This window comes from Zootermopsis nevadensis, unplaced genomic scaffold (assembly GCF_977971745.1).
Source record: "Zootermopsis nevadensis isolate Lab colony 2312 unplaced genomic scaffold, Znev_1.0 Znev_ptg000023l, whole genome shotgun sequence".
NCBI lineage: Eukaryota > Metazoa > Arthropoda > Insecta > Blattodea > Termopsidae > Zootermopsis > Zootermopsis nevadensis.
In genome coordinates, this window is record NW_028259155.1 from 5,912,464 (window position 1) to 5,928,526 (window position 16,063).

General features: G+C 36.0%; 1 protein-coding gene across 8 annotated transcripts in view; it reads right to left on the minus strand.

The window, feature by feature from the left end:
* Positions 1-485: 485 nt before the first annotated feature.
* Positions 486-16,063, minus strand: part of LOC110834591 (adenosylhomocysteinase-like 1) — a 46,470-nt gene continuing 30,892 nt past the window's right edge. For 3 of the 8 annotated variants that reach the window (XM_022073911.2, XM_022073917.2, XM_022073919.2), the window contains 4 exons: positions 15,691-15,858; positions 14,337-14,415; positions 12,448-12,568; positions 9,344-11,305 (listed from right to left, as the gene is read on the minus strand). In XM_022073911.2, the coding sequence (XP_021929603.1) occupies positions 11,254-11,305; positions 12,448-12,568; positions 14,337-14,415; positions 15,691-15,858 (420 nt within the window). In that variant the 3' untranslated portion in view covers positions 9,344-11,253. The other 5 variants (XM_022073916.2, XM_022073912.2, XM_022073914.2 and 2 more) reach the window with 5 other exon arrangements.

The window sequence follows — 16,063 nt, forward strand, 5'->3', positions numbered from 1 at the left end:
AAGACACGTGCGTAGGCTTATCTAACCACATATCAACTCCTTAACAGCATAAATTTATTAATCTTTGTAATGGTTGCTTAAATATTATAAACTCTGGCTTCAAAGGGTTAATCTCGATTGGTTCAATATGGAAAATGTAAATAATTTATACAGCAACAAATAGTTGTGTTGTATCATAGACAATACTGCAGTAGTCAATAACTGTTCAGTCTTATTAGTACTGTAAGATATCATTCCGCCATCTCAAGGACACAAAGTCTACGTGAAATAATCGAAATGAGCAAAACGTCTGTGGACAAAATGACTTAGACGTAACGTAGACTTATTGTAAACGTAAAATTGCACGAAATATCTGTGCATAAAAATGCAAGGCAAATTTCTAATGGGGTTAGAATTGTAGATGAAACCCCTAGGGTTGGTTTGAATACGAAGCACGGAGGTTAAAAGTCAGGATAATGAACCCAGGAATCAAAAGTACATTATAATTTACACTACAATTTAATGTTATATTTAAACCAATCTTTATACATTGTACATATATCTATAACAAAGACAATAACTTCATAAATTCAAATTGAACAGGATAATGAGATAAGCTCCCAAAAAAATTAAATAATCTCTCGCAGAAGAATATGGGAAATTGGAATCATTTTGAAAGTTTTTAATTCTGAATGCAAATTCAGCTACTTATTTCTAAAATTGATTCTGCTTCATATTCGTTTATACTTTACATAAAACAAGAAGTGTATCATCATACGCTAACCTAACATACTGTAATGCTGAACACTAAACACTAAAAAAAAAAAGCTAATTACCAGTTTACATAACATATATTTGTAATAACTGCTTCATGTCCCTAAATTATCAAAATAAATCATTACTATTACTGCAAGTCTGAAGTACCAAATAAACAAATTAAATAAATGTGAAATGGGAAACAAGCCCACACACAAATGAACAATTAACTCAAAATAATTTTATTCATACAGTAAGACAGCAGCAGTTTGAAGAAAAACGTACTGTAATGTTCCAGACCTCAGATTTGAATTTACAACCTCGATAGCTGACAAAGCATAAGAACAATTACAGCCCAAGGACCCACAGAAACACCTGATATTTCAGAACAATTGTGAATTTCTATTTGCATACAAACAAAAACACACATGTAATTAAATCTTTTCAGGTTATCAGCAGTGTCTGTATTAAATTCATTGTATTCAGTAGGTTTAAATTTTAAATTTTACTTACAGTTTTATGAAGGGGTGTGAAGAAAATATTTCTCCATTCTTTTCCTTCTGGTTTCCTAGGATCTAAAATAAATTTTAAAGCACGGACAAAAGTAGAAATTGGACGGGTACCATAAGTGAAGAAACATCTACCTCTGTCGATGCCTGCGTAAATAAAAATTCTACAGAAATATTATTCCAAAGGTATTGCGATATTTTACCAGATGAAATTTAATTGTAAACCAGCATTCAAAACCATTCACTGTAAGAACAACATAAGTCCAAAGTATAAAAATATTTTGCATTACGTAACACTGTGCCGTTACTTATTCACATGCAAGGCGGAATTTGTTCGGGGATGAAAGACGGAATTCTTGTCCCATTAAGATTTTCTCGCGAAACACTTGACCCTCATGAATCTGCCTTTTGCAATTAAGGGTATTAAGTAATCATAATTAATTCATTTGCATTTGTAGTTCATGCAGAAACTCAGTACTGTTTCTCTTGCAGGTTATCGAAAAATTAAAATTATTTCTGATATGCAAATTAAATTCAATTAGATAGCTACACCTTAACAGTGATTTCAATTAATTATTCTTGTCCGTCTATTCACAATTTAAAATTTCAAGCAAAATCAACTTAATCCATTGACAAATTCTTTAAAATATGCTTTATCATTGCGTTCCATAGATGTAAACATAAACTGGGCAGGCAATGATAAATACTGGATTCCTATTGGCTACCAGATGAAAGAGTCATGAGCTTAACAACTGAATGGCAGCCAAGCAGTGCCTGAATTTAATCATTAAAATAACTTTGGAAAATTATATGTATTCCATCAGAGCAACTTTTCATTACTATTTCAAATTCCAATAACAAATAACCATAAAAGTTCTGGCTACTATTAATAACAATCCTAGTTTTTTAAAAACAATGTACAAACTTTTGAACTTAAATTTGAAGATGGCTGTCTTCTGGGTTGTAGTGCCATGTGGACTTTGCCTCTCATATTCAATGCGTACCGGGGTCCTTTCCCGGGGGTAAAGCGTGGCCGAGGCGTGATGCTGACCACTTACCCCCATCTAGTGCCGAGGTTAAGAACGAGTAGGAGCTATACGGTCTCTCCCTCCAAGCGCCTAAATGGTGTAGCTTTACTTTACTACTGTAGTCACGTGATACGCAACATATGACAAAAATCCGACATAAATTCAGATACAAAATAACATGAAAAGGCAACCATACTCAGGTACAATGTGGTGGTCAAATGGTTAAGAAAACATTGAGCAAAATGTGAATGTGCATCGGTGGTTCATGAAAAGAATGCACACGATATACGTAATCTGCATGAAACTTCTGCCGAGACCAAATAAGAACAAGGATGTATGAGATTCACAAGATATATATAATGCCAAACGTAGCAGATATTCGCTTTCATGGATTTTAAAATCAAAACACTTTCTAAGGTCCACCAACATTCACTATTAAGGTATATAATCTACTATAACTTTTATAATAAGATTCACAACAAAACTCGATCGAAAATATCAAATTCTTCACGATAATCCTTCAACTCTGGTAGTGCCTGGACTCGAACATGGGAAACTTAAATTTACTAACACCCACACATAATTTTCATTAAGAAATCTTATTCTTCTGACTTCATAAAAATGAGACAGAATATTTTAAAGGCCTAGTACATTTCAATGTGAATATGTGAGCACATATTTTAGGATGGAAATTTCTGTCATAAATATTAATAGCAGTCTTGTAATTATAATGGTTTCTCAGAATTCTTAAGTTAAATTTCACAATCAACACACTCATTCCCTCTATCCATTTAAGTAAACATTAAATTAAACTAAAATTTTCCAAAGAGGAATTCAGAAATGAAACATATCGTAAATATACGATGCAGCAGATATATAAATTTCTACTACGTTCCGGATTTGTTAATTAGATTTATCATAAATGAACACCAGGAGAAAAATTATCATTCAACTAACAAAATCAAAGACAGGAGAACGTATTTTATGAACATCATTATAAAAGGACATCCTATAAAAGAGAACAAACGAAACAAAATTAAGCACATTAGCGCTTAGATGAATTTTCGGGTGAATATCAGATAATTTTTCTAACTCAATGCCAACCAACCACTGCATGAAATTCAAAATTGTTAAATAAATTACAAACAAAGAAAATCATGGATCCCAGTGTCATACAACACAACACAATTAGACAAATTAATATTTCATTTGCCAACGCATACGACTTCATGCATGTATAATTATTCATGCCTTTCCCTACATAATTGCCATTTTCAGGAGCAACACAATAACAAGTTTTCACATTAATTTGTTATGCATTAATCTTATGTATTAATTACGCAGACACTTTTAAAATTAAAACACGTTATTATACCAGTTTTACACTTATTGTATCCGTTATTTGACTATACTATAATCACTAATAAGTCTTCGTGTTTCTTCTACAAACTTTATATTGCAGCATTAATTTTCTACAAATTCTTGTGGAAACTTGTTATTGTGTTGCCCCTGGAGATGAAGATTAAATAAAACATGAAGGCATGAATAAATAATTACACATGCTCGTAAGTTATATATGACAGTAAATAAAATGAAATTTTAACCCATAACACAGTGAAATGCACTTCACCTGATTTAAAATACATCTACATAACCTGTTAACTCAATACAAACAACCTATGAATACAATGACTATTTGGTGATCTCGCTGTTGTCCCCAAAGGGGCACTGATAAGGCCCATTTCCTTTCCTCCTGCACAGTCTCCCCACTTCCCTTCTGGCCAAGCCATGTCTGCTCTTCTCCCGTTGGATCCCTTCCGTTCACCTGATCCTCAAAGTCTTCCCCACTAGCACAGTCAAGGTTCTACCTCGTCCGAACGATTCCCATATCTCAAATAGATTCCTCGCACACAGCTTACTCTTTGTACCCTGATGATAGAGGCAGCAAGGATCTCTGAAATGTTGGTAAACTTCTACCTGACTACATGACGCTACAATCCCGAAGACAGCCATATTTATACTTGCTGCCACGAGAACCTGAAATTCATTTTGTAGATCAAAACATTTATGAGCACGATACCGAAAACTTACCACTCTTTAAGTTGTAACGAAATACAAATCTGCTTATTCACAACTACTTTCACGAAATCAGGTTTAAATGTAAGACATTAAATGTTCTTCTCCTCGCATTACTGAAGTCTGACCACAAGAACAAATGGTGAAAGAAGAAAAGGCACATCTTGGCCATTCAACTACACACCCATCTCTCTGAAAATGGTTGTGAATGTACCGTTCTCATGACACTAAATGGTGACGTAGAGCTATCAATAAGCCCATCACTTTGGAATGGTAAGTTTTAGGTACAATCAATACACACAGTTTCTCATCAATTTCAAATCATAAACAATAATGTGGTTTTGTGAGTCCTCGAGGGATACATTTTTACAAATTGTATTTCCTCTCATTACGAGCAACCCAAAATGGCCATGCAGAAAATACTGGAATTAAAACTACATCGTACATTATGGAAATATAGACATGAATTTACAGATACAAATGGTGAATACTGCACAATACCGACTGCGACCGAAGTTTTACACAGCCTTCGTTTGTCATATCCCATATCTCCTCTCATTTTAACTGACAGATTATGTACAGTTATATTCAGAACATGAAGCGTACTTTCCACGATTTACACACAACACCAGCCTATCGAGCACTACGCTATCCCTATTGGCGACTGCTTCAAGATGGTTGATGAAGTCTGTAAAAAAAAAATAGGGGAAAATGGTTTCCTCTGATCACTAAGTTTCAGAAACATAATTAATATGCAATGCCACTTTTCAGAATCTTAATATGTACAGAGAAAGTGCGAAAATAAACACTGTTAATGTTTGTCTTCTGAGTTGTAATGCTGTTCAGACTTGCAGGTAGATACAAATACTACCTTCAGCCTTGAAGATGAAAGCAGTACGTGCCTCCAAAACGTTGGTGTTTAGCTACAACTTCACACAGCGTTATAATCGAAAACACTCGACATCTTTTGTGCTGTGAGAACCTCAAATCTAAAAATAATACTGTTTGCCCACAACATATTATGTCTGTACCATCATAAAATATATGAAATCAATTAAACTTACTTTCAGTGACTTCCTAAAACTTCTTCAATTTTGGTAGTAGTAAAAGCTATGCATCAATTTTAAATCATTGTCAATTTTCAACCAATCAGTGGCCACAGGTCCTAATTCATATTAATACATTCAAATGGTTTGATTTAGTGAGACGAGTGTCAAAATTTAGATGCAAAACAACAGAATGATCAGCGAAATGTTGCCATCTCCACATTTCCTCATGAGAAGAAAATGGATAAAGAGAAAACAGGCACTGTTAAACACCATTATTTGGCTCCGCATGTCAAAACTGTCTTCATTTATGCCTACTACAAATAGATCAAGGCAAATATAACTCTATCCATTTCCTAAAACCATGCTCTACAAGCCCAAATATATGATATTAATATCAAGAGTATTACGCCATTTCTGTCCATCAACTTCCAGCAGTTTCAGGAACCAGTTAGTACCTGCAATAAAATCACAGCATGTAAGGTACGCCCCATAAACAGAGAAACAGAATTATGTCTCAATATTTCTGTGTGCCATTCCTAACACAGCGGAACAGAGTAATCAGCGTATAACAAAATATTATGATAAAATAAACTTTATTGGTCCATTTTGGTCTTCTGGGTTTGACGCCATGTAATCCTGTGATTACCAATGTTCCAGAAGAATTCATAACCTCAATCTTCAAGGAACATGGAAGCAATAATTTCCTGTGAAATATCAGTAGCCACCTAGAAGACTACATGGCGTAACAACCCAGAAGGCCATAATCAACCTCTTCACCACTGAGAACCTCAAATATCAAGCAAATTTTAATTAATGAAACAACCAGAGACAGACCACAACATAAATGGTCTTCAAAAGCTTAAAATCACAGAAAAGGAATGAAAATTTGCCTACATTTCCCAGTGTACAGCATAAAAGTAGATGGATGCACAAATCTAGATTTTTATTCTTTTTTCATAAATTCAAAACAGTCTTCAGTGTACCCCATTTTAAGAGTTAAGAAGACAGATGAGAAAAGTTATAAGAGTAAATTAAACAACCCACACACCTCCATTGCAACTCATTAATGGCAAGGAAAAGACGCCATTCATGTAAAACTCAGTTCATAATCTCCATTCTGGAATTGCAACTCGCATTCTCAACTTTATTTCATACAAATGTAAACTATTCCTCTGCCACAAAGCGACAAAATCACAACTACAGGAATCACTCACTCACTCCCTCTACGGCACAGGACATTCTTTGAAAACTCGAATGTATACTCGGCTTGTCAAAGAATAGCCCACTTTCTTTACAGAACTCAAAGGCTCATCACCGAGTCACAAAATCCTGCCACCAAACTATATCCTGAGCCAGCTGCACCCAGTTCGCTCCATCAATTTCTATCTCCCTAAGGTCCATCTTAATGTTATCCTCCAACCTACGCCTAGGTCTTCCCAGAGGTTTCCTGGCCTCAGGCCTCTCAACCAATATCTTGTAAACACCCCTCCCCACACATGCCACATGTCTCGCCAACCTCATCATCCTCGATTTAATCACCCTAACAATATCAGGTGAGGAGTACAGGCCACGAAGCTCATAATTATGCAATTTTCTCCATGATCTGTCTCCCTTCCTTTTAGGTCCAAATATCCTCCTCAACACTCTGTTCTCAGAGACCCTCAATCTGTTCCTCCCTCAAAGTGAGAGACCAAGTTTCGCACCCTTACAGCACAACTGGCAAAATTACACTTTTGTATATTTTAATAATTAGATTTTTTGATATGAGACGCGAGGACAAAAGATTTTGGACTGAATGATAGTAAGCATCCCCTGAATTTGATATCCTCTTGAATCGTCATGAATGTCATTCTGACTTGTTAGTGCCATCCGCAAGTACTAGAATTTTGTCAAATTTTCGAATGTTTCATTAGCTAACCTTATATCCTGGTTCTGTCCTGAATTCTGATGCCGAGACATGATCATATACTTTGCCTTTTCTGCATTTATTTCTAGACCAACATCCCTACCAGCCCTTAAAAGTGATTTTGTGTTTGCTTTTTATAGTATTTATATTATCGCCCAACAGATTAATATCGTCAGCACAGAACAAAAGCTGACGTGTCCCATTCAATTCCAAACCGCCCCGAATTTCTTGAACTTTCTTGATGGCATATTCTGGGGCAAAATTAAAAAGCAGCGGTGACAGAGTATCTCCCTGTTTCAGGCCATTCTGAATAAGAAATGTATCGGACAAATGTTTACCTTCACGAATTTTACTAGAGGTTTCCCTTAAACACGTTTTAATTATCCTGACTAGTTCTTTCTGCCCGATGGCAAAGGGCTAACTACAGTTTCCATAAATGTGATTGACAGTGCAAACAGCGTAAAGGACAACATTTGAATAAAAATGTTTATGAACTATGTCTGCCTCTGGTTTCAGTTTGCACTGATAAGCAAACCAAATGCTATGGCCGAATTGATTTTCATGAAATTAGCACCTACTAATCTCACATAAATTCAACCTAGATTTATATTATAAATAAATTTTCTTAAGATCTGTGGAATTTTGTACATTAATGGACCATATGAACAACAATTTAACTTACATGCAATCCAAATTTTGTACCTCATGTTGTATGCATACCTTAGACAGTGCGCGGATAATTTTTGTAATGATCGTAATTTGAGAAGTCACAGAATTATGTTGATGAATGGCACAATGGAAGCAGGAACTTATATACACAAGGACATATAAGAGTATCAAACGTTAACCATGATAAGGAGGCATAATTACCTACAAATGAATCAATTATTTCTGAAAGAAAGTACTTCAAACTAAACACTCACCATATTTTCTTAAATAACTGAAAAATATTTCAACAAAGTTTGTACTTAAGTCTGACACAATGTAAAACAATAAAAAATAATATAACAAAAGTAAATTACAATAATGTGACACCAAATAAATTTATCATCAAAAGTAAATAAAAACTAAGGTTGAGGTCTTAATAACACCAAATGTAAACTGCATCTGAACTGATATAATATCCATTTATGGTCATCTTTATATATTTTGGCATGTTTTCAAATTCTTGTAAATAAAAAATTTCTTAAAACAAATATTTTCACTTAAAAAAGAGACAAAATCTGACACAGAATAATTTACTGTAACGTACAGAATATTCTATATATTCTATAACACACAACAAAAAAACTCCAGTGCATGAAACATCCAAGCTGAATAGAATTTGAGGTTTTCACGGCGGTTAGTCTGAATATGGCTGTCTTCTGTGTTGTGTCGTGTAGTCTGGTGGAAGTTTACTGGCGTTTCAGAGGTCATACTGCCTCCGTCATCAGGGCGATGATGGAGGCAGCAAGGACCTCTGAAATGTCGGTAAACTTCCACCAGACTACACGACACAACACAGAAGACAGCCATATTCAGGCTAAAGACAACCAGTCACTTAGAAACCCGTTATACTTGAACCAGGTTTCTTATTACATGGAATGTTGTTCCGTGCCATTATCAGCGAAAATAATAATCTTGATTACAGTTAATAGGCTCAGCATTGCGTCCACAACCAGTGGTAGAAGAAAGAGCAAAGAGAATAAAATTTGCATGAAAAGCAAAAGTGTTCTTTATTCTTATCAGATTTTTCTGAAAAGTTATCGGGTATTAATTTACTCTAGTAAATACGTTGTTTCACGTTACATGCATTCAGGGTTCACTGACAACCCATACGCAAAATTAATTTACATTCACACAAACACTTTCACATTTATTTTCTGGCCACACAGAAAAAATTGTGGGATGAAAATTTTTGAGTGTTGTTAAGGTTATAAAAGCCAATTGCAACAAGGAAGAAACTACATACTGGCATAAACTAACACAGGACAATAAATTTTTATTAGTTGATAACATGAACAAACTAAGCCATTTTGAAAAATCTGTAACATGCTCAAGTCTTTTATCCAATAATTTTTATTTTATTACAAAAATATGAACTTACACATCACTTACTATGCAGTTTGAAAGATAGACGTTACTAAATTGATATTATACTTGGAATCACTATTAAAACACCATAGGCTCACATTATTGTCATAAATGTAACAAGAACACAAAGAAAAATAAACAGATTAAGAAAAATGTACTTGGAATCCACTAAAACATCACAATCTTACATTACGGTTGACAAAAACACAAAAGTAATACAAAATGCTATTCTGACTGAATACATTACACAAAAAGTTATTTTTTCTTCGTGTGAACACTTTTCTCCCCTTTTGTTTTACTCTTGTTATCTAAACTGTCACATGAAGCAAAACTTTTAAGTCAAGACCAGCATAAATCATGTCAGAATTCAGACAAAATTAGTTCTGAATCACGTTACTAAAAACCTTGATGACTAGTGTAATCTGTGGCCTACAAGTGAATCAAAAAGTCACGCAACCCATATTGAAAAATTGATTGATGGTTGCAATTCAATACAGTCTGACTGGATCAATAAACACGCAACATCGCTCCGACTATACGTGAGCCCAAGTAGGTCACGTCGTGCTGAAACCAGCTCAAACGAGTCTACAAGCCGTCTTTCGACAGTCAAAGTGTGAAGATGTCTTTCACAGGTGCGATGAGTGCTCATGTCAAACTACCTGGTATCTCATTCTTACTTGTCAGAATGAGTTTCTAGATTATTCTACACCAAATTGACACCCCACTTAATGGTGCCTGCACCTTGTCGTGGTGGTGGGGCTTGAGTACCTCAGTGATCCCAAGAGCTATGCTGGCGGTAGCATAGCTACTGGTAGGGCCTCCCTAGCCAGATTGGTTGAGGGGGAGAGGTCAGACTAAGACAGGTACCCTGGTCCTCCAGGTTGGGGGTTGGTTGCAAGGCTTACAACCTTGCACCGTAAAAAGGAAGATGTTTCGAAACCTCAATCAAAGCCTCGGACAGACGGACCTAACAAAGGACCGAATGGAAGAGGAGGATTGAGGAGGCCATGGACCGAATACAGACCGGAGAGCCATAGAAGAAAAAAATTGACAATATCTCGCCCGGTGAATCATTTTCATGACACAGCAAGCGTGCATGTCTGAAAGCATTCCTGTTGACCTTTGATGTTACGTGATGATAAACTTTGTTATGTTCTACAGGATGGCTGGGAAGTAAGTAGGCATTGAGAAATGGTTAACCTCTATATTTTCAATGCAAAGATAATGAAAATAATTTTTACATGTACATTTTTAAATGGGAATATGAACGCATAGCTTAAAATTCAATTTAGGCACCGGCGGCATTCACCAGCTTCCTCAAACGACCGGGGATGGATTCCACAGTCTTCTGCAGGAAGTCATGTGGGACGTTTTGTGATAACGTCCCGAATCCGTGCCTCAAATTGTTCCAGTGTGCGAGTTTTTGTCCGGTACACCTCCTCCTTTGCCCAGCCCCACAGGGCGTGAGATCTGAACTTCTTGAAGGCCATTCATGAGGTCCTTGTCGTCCCAGCCAACGTCCTGCACGTAATGGGGTTTCCACGGGGGAAAATTCAAGTCTTTCTCTAACACCGTACGTATCGTGTGCCTCGAGAGTTCGCTTTCGCGAGCAGCCTGACATGTTGATTTATGCGGGCTGCGGGTGAACATTTCCCGCACCAGCGCCACGTTCTTCTCAGATCGGGATGTGGATGGACGGCCACTTCTCCATGCGCCCGTAACTGAACCTGTGGTCATAAGCTTCGAATGACAGTTCTTGATTGTCTACGGACGGATTGTGGCATTTCTTCCCTTCACTGTATGCCACCATCTCTGCACAGCAACCACTGAATTCCACACCTCATAGCATGCAGCAATCTGCGCTCGCTCCTGAACAGTCATGCGGTCGGCCATCTTTGTTGCCATTGCGCGTGCTGCCTCTCTCGGCCACTGCACACACCACCGACGCGCGAATTATGATATCCTATTTCGTGACGTACATGTACACATTATTTTCATTATGATTGCATCAATATTACAAAACCTATAGCGATTATTTAATGCCTACTTACTTCCCACCCACCTGTATATAAAATCAATGAGAAAAGTCTCTCTTCAGAGTGGATTATCCTACAGAATCGTACATGAGATTACAAAGATATTAAAGTTTCATCCGTATCAGGTACATGTCATGCATATAACTCGATGAAAATGACAAATAAAAATGACCTCAGTACTGGTGATGGTTAACACACTTCATACAAAAGGGTAAACACATTTTATAAGTTTTCTACTGTTTTTAAGATATCAGGTTTTAATGGCAGCACACATTAGAAGAACTTAAACAAAATTCAGCTGTACATTTCAAACATCACCGCAGAAAATCTTCATCAGCTTGCATCAAACATGAGGAAAAGAGTAAATCTAGCGGACAATTTCAATACTTAATACAACATTGTTTTTCTTTCTATTTTCTGATTTTAGCAAAATTTATGTTTTGGCAAACAGCATATATATCAAGAATGGGTTGTGTGACTTTTTGATCATTGTGATGCATATGTAATTTAAAGGATCAAAATGAAAATATTTTTTGACTAATCAGACCAAACTACTGAGCATGTAGACTTAATAACAGCTGACCCAGCACCCTTAGAACAGCACTTTTTTGGAGAGGTTCATATTCAAGCACCAAAATATGTTTCTACTTATCAGCGATGTTTTCTTGATTTCCCTCTACAAATTAGTAGGTACAATAAACAGTATATAAAAGATGCTGATTACCATTATGTATACTAAATGAAAGAACAGGATAATTTTATATATTTCTCATCAAAGAAACCTAATAGTTAAAATTAAAGTTTGGACAGAAAAATACAAATATTACACTTCGTAAGACAACAGGCTTTGAGACAAACTTGCAAGAAATTAATTTGAAAAAAATATCAAAAAAAGTGAGGAAGGCATCAATTAATTCAACTGGCTATAAAGTAAATCAATAAAAACAAAAATCGTTTACTTTTCTCCACAAGCCACCAAAGCATCTCCTTCAATCCTTATAAAAGCTGAATATTCCTGTATTTTCTTCAACTTACCTATAATAATTTGGCTTGAATGGCCCAGCTTTATTCAGGCCCATATACTTTGCTTGCTCGTCCGTGAGTTCCGTTAAATGAGCGTCAAATGTGGGAAGATGTAAGCTGGCCACATATTCATCTTAAAAAAGATTGAAATATTAATTTAGCAATAATGTTTAAATAGGTAGGCACAATGGTATGAGTGAATAAAAAGAAAGATTTTTTGCACTTTTAATCTTTATTTTATTTTCTTGCTTGCGGTTTAGCATATTTCTATTATGATCTAAATTAACAAATCAAATTCTGATTTACATCAGCAACTAAAAGCAAACATTTAATTAATTTTAAATAGTGTGTTACTGTAAAAATACTGAACTGCAAGCACTCAACAAATTTAGGTATTATGACGTTAAGGAGATAAACTCCGATAATTAAATGACCAGAAAAATTTGTTTTATTTATTTCCGTGTAGCAACACCCAATGTACGTTCCGGTGTTGTGTAACGCTACACAATTTATACCCAAACGTGATTCGGCTGCCATCTAGCTGTGAATCAGGAGACTTGGGTGAGAAATGGCCGCTGAAATTTTGCTAACGAAACATCTCGTATCATGCTCGTAAGGTTCTTTTACATGCCGCAAATCTAAGACATGGGACTGCCAGCTTTACTTCCCCTCCGAAGGAAATTGTGCTACGGATTTTTATCACCCTTAAAAATCCATCGACCTCGGCCAGGTTTGAACCCGCGAACCTTGGGTCCAGTGGCGAGCATGTTCCAGTCTGTTTGACCAAATAGAGCCTGACAATCTAAACTATTTTTGCGCACACATCATTTTGCAAAAAGGAACATAATTCTTTGTGTAGGTGATGCTACATACCCTGTGGTCAGCTTTTTAACAGAGCAGATACACTTCCACACTGCTCCACAGAACAAAATATCTACAATAAAAATTTGGAATTTAGTTTACAAATTGCATGCGGTACTGTTTAGAAAATGTTTGTCAAACTGAATCCATGTGTCATTAAATTTATCTTACATCAGCCACCTAAATTTCACTTTTTATACAAAAACATTCTATCACTGTGTATAATAACTTTTCTATTGCGAACAAAAATACTATTCGTGATTTCTAAACTGCTTCATTGTTAATAATAGTAATAACCATGATCATCAATCATATCCCAAGATGATCTCATCTGCTCACTAGCCAGACTGAATCCAAACCATCCTGATTTGTCAATCTTTACCTTAATTGGTAATGGAACCTAATCCTTCAAATCAATATTCTGGATGTTAACACAATTTCATTTGGACAGGAGTAACGGAAATTATATAAGAGCAACCACTCCAGTATATTAAATATGTCAAAGTAGTGAAAAAGTTTGGGTAGAAACAAATATATACAGGCATACCTCGGAGATATTGCGGGTTCGGTTACAGACCACCGCAATAAAGCGAGTCTCACAAATTTTTTTGGTTTCCCAGTGCATATAAAAGTTATTTTACCCTATAATGTAGTCTATTAAGTGTGCAATAGCATTATGTCCAAAAAAAACAATGCGCGAACATTGCAAGAATTACCAAAATGTGACAAAGAGACACGAAGTGAGCACATGCTGTTGGAAAACTTGCGCCGATAGACTTGCTCGATGCAGGGTTGCCACAACCCTTCAATTTGTAAAAAACGCAATATCTGTGAAGCGTAATAAAATGAGGTATGCCTGTACTGTCTTATTTAACAGCATTTTCTTCTGAGCATCTGAGGACAGGAATGTTCATTCATGATGTAAGCACCACAGCAGCTCCTAAATCTTACATTTATCAAGAAGATTACAAGCGTTCAACGAGACCATGCAGTGAAGTGCAAAACATTCCAGGTAAATTATGAAGAAATATTATACATACCCATCTTCTTTGGAAGTAAATAAACATCAGACTTGTATCGGCCATGCGGTGCATTGAATAACTCTATCAGAGCAAGAGCCTGTCAAAACGAAGGTATCTATAAATATGAAATATGAATAAAAACATGGAAACATTATGTATTTAACGCACTGAAGTCTGTTTTGTATAGCCTGCCGCATGGCCTAGCCCATCCACAGTAAATTAATGTATCTTCAAATGCTAAACTTCAATAAGTAAAATACTTTATTGTCACATCAGAACACTGAAACATCGGTTTTACTGTTTAACCATTTGACGCGGATGATCGCCCGAGAAGATTTTATTGTGCATTTATCTAATTACCACACTCAACTTTCTATCTAAAGTTTTCTTATTAAAAATTTGATGCACATCAAATTCGATGATTTCACACGAGCATCACAAAGTGCAATACGTGGGGGGAATATACAAGATGCAACTGTTGAGTTGGCAGTACTGTATGCATGAGCTGTATCAGCCGTTACGCAGAAAATGACGCACAATCTTTGAAACTTTCGCCATTCTTGCAACAGGAAGTAGTAGTAGTAGAAGTACATCAACTGTTGTCAATTATGGCATGACCGCGCTATTCATCATTTGCAACAGGATTCTCCTCTTGTCAGGGTAAAATGCAATTACCCACATCAGTTTTCTTCGTATTCGCACTCGACCAACTAGGTTTTGGCTCAATCTCATTACAGCCCGGTTTATGCAACGGATGTCAAAATATTCAGCGTTCACAATATATTGTGTGATGGTGTCTGACCTGCTGTTATGCATTTACACTATTCATGTTGTGCATATAATGAATAAATGTTTTTATTTAGCTGGTGATAATAAGCACAGCATGCAGAGAGCAGCACCTATAAGGTACCAAGATAAATGATGCAGACAAACACAGGTGTTAGAAATGAAACTGTGATTATCTACTCTCTAACAGAAACAAGATTTTATAAGAAACAGAATAATACAGAATAGTACAGTGGCCGGCAAGTTTGGAGCGAGTGAAAACTGCATCCGAGACTCGAGAAAAGAAAATATTTCTTCCTTACTGCTCAGCAGTAGGTTTTTCATATGCAAAATACAAAATTTCCAGAGGTATAAGGTAACAAATGAATATAGAAGTACAAAGGTAAGGGTAGACCAAATACAGATTTCTGAAAACACGTAACTCACTTTCATCTTTCACGGGCATAACAGATTTTTTACCATAGGAAAATAATATATGCTTCCAGCATAAAACAAAGAAAACACTGCAAAATTAATTTTGGGTCAGAGTATAATTACATCCAATTATAATCTAGAATTACGAGAAGGCAAGCCAATCTCAGTGTACCTGTGTTGCAGCAGTAATGGATACAACAAATGATGGAAGGCTGGAACAGCTCAAATTAACCAAACGTCCTTCAGCCAACAATATAATTCTTCTTCCATCTGGCCAGATTACGTGGTCCACCTGGGATCGAACTTTCTCCCATGTCAGATCTGGAGTACGGAGACTATTCTGTGGAAATGATCGTAACTGTTGAAGGGAAGCCATCAAAACAAGCGACATTTATGCCGACTTTCAATTATTTTACACCCTTATTAAAGTAGTTACCACACTGCTCAACATTTTCCATGAACCAAACAGCATAACATCTAGGAATTTTTTCACAAAGCCTAGTATTTTAAAAGATTAATTATTTCTTTCTGTCCCGACTACATTT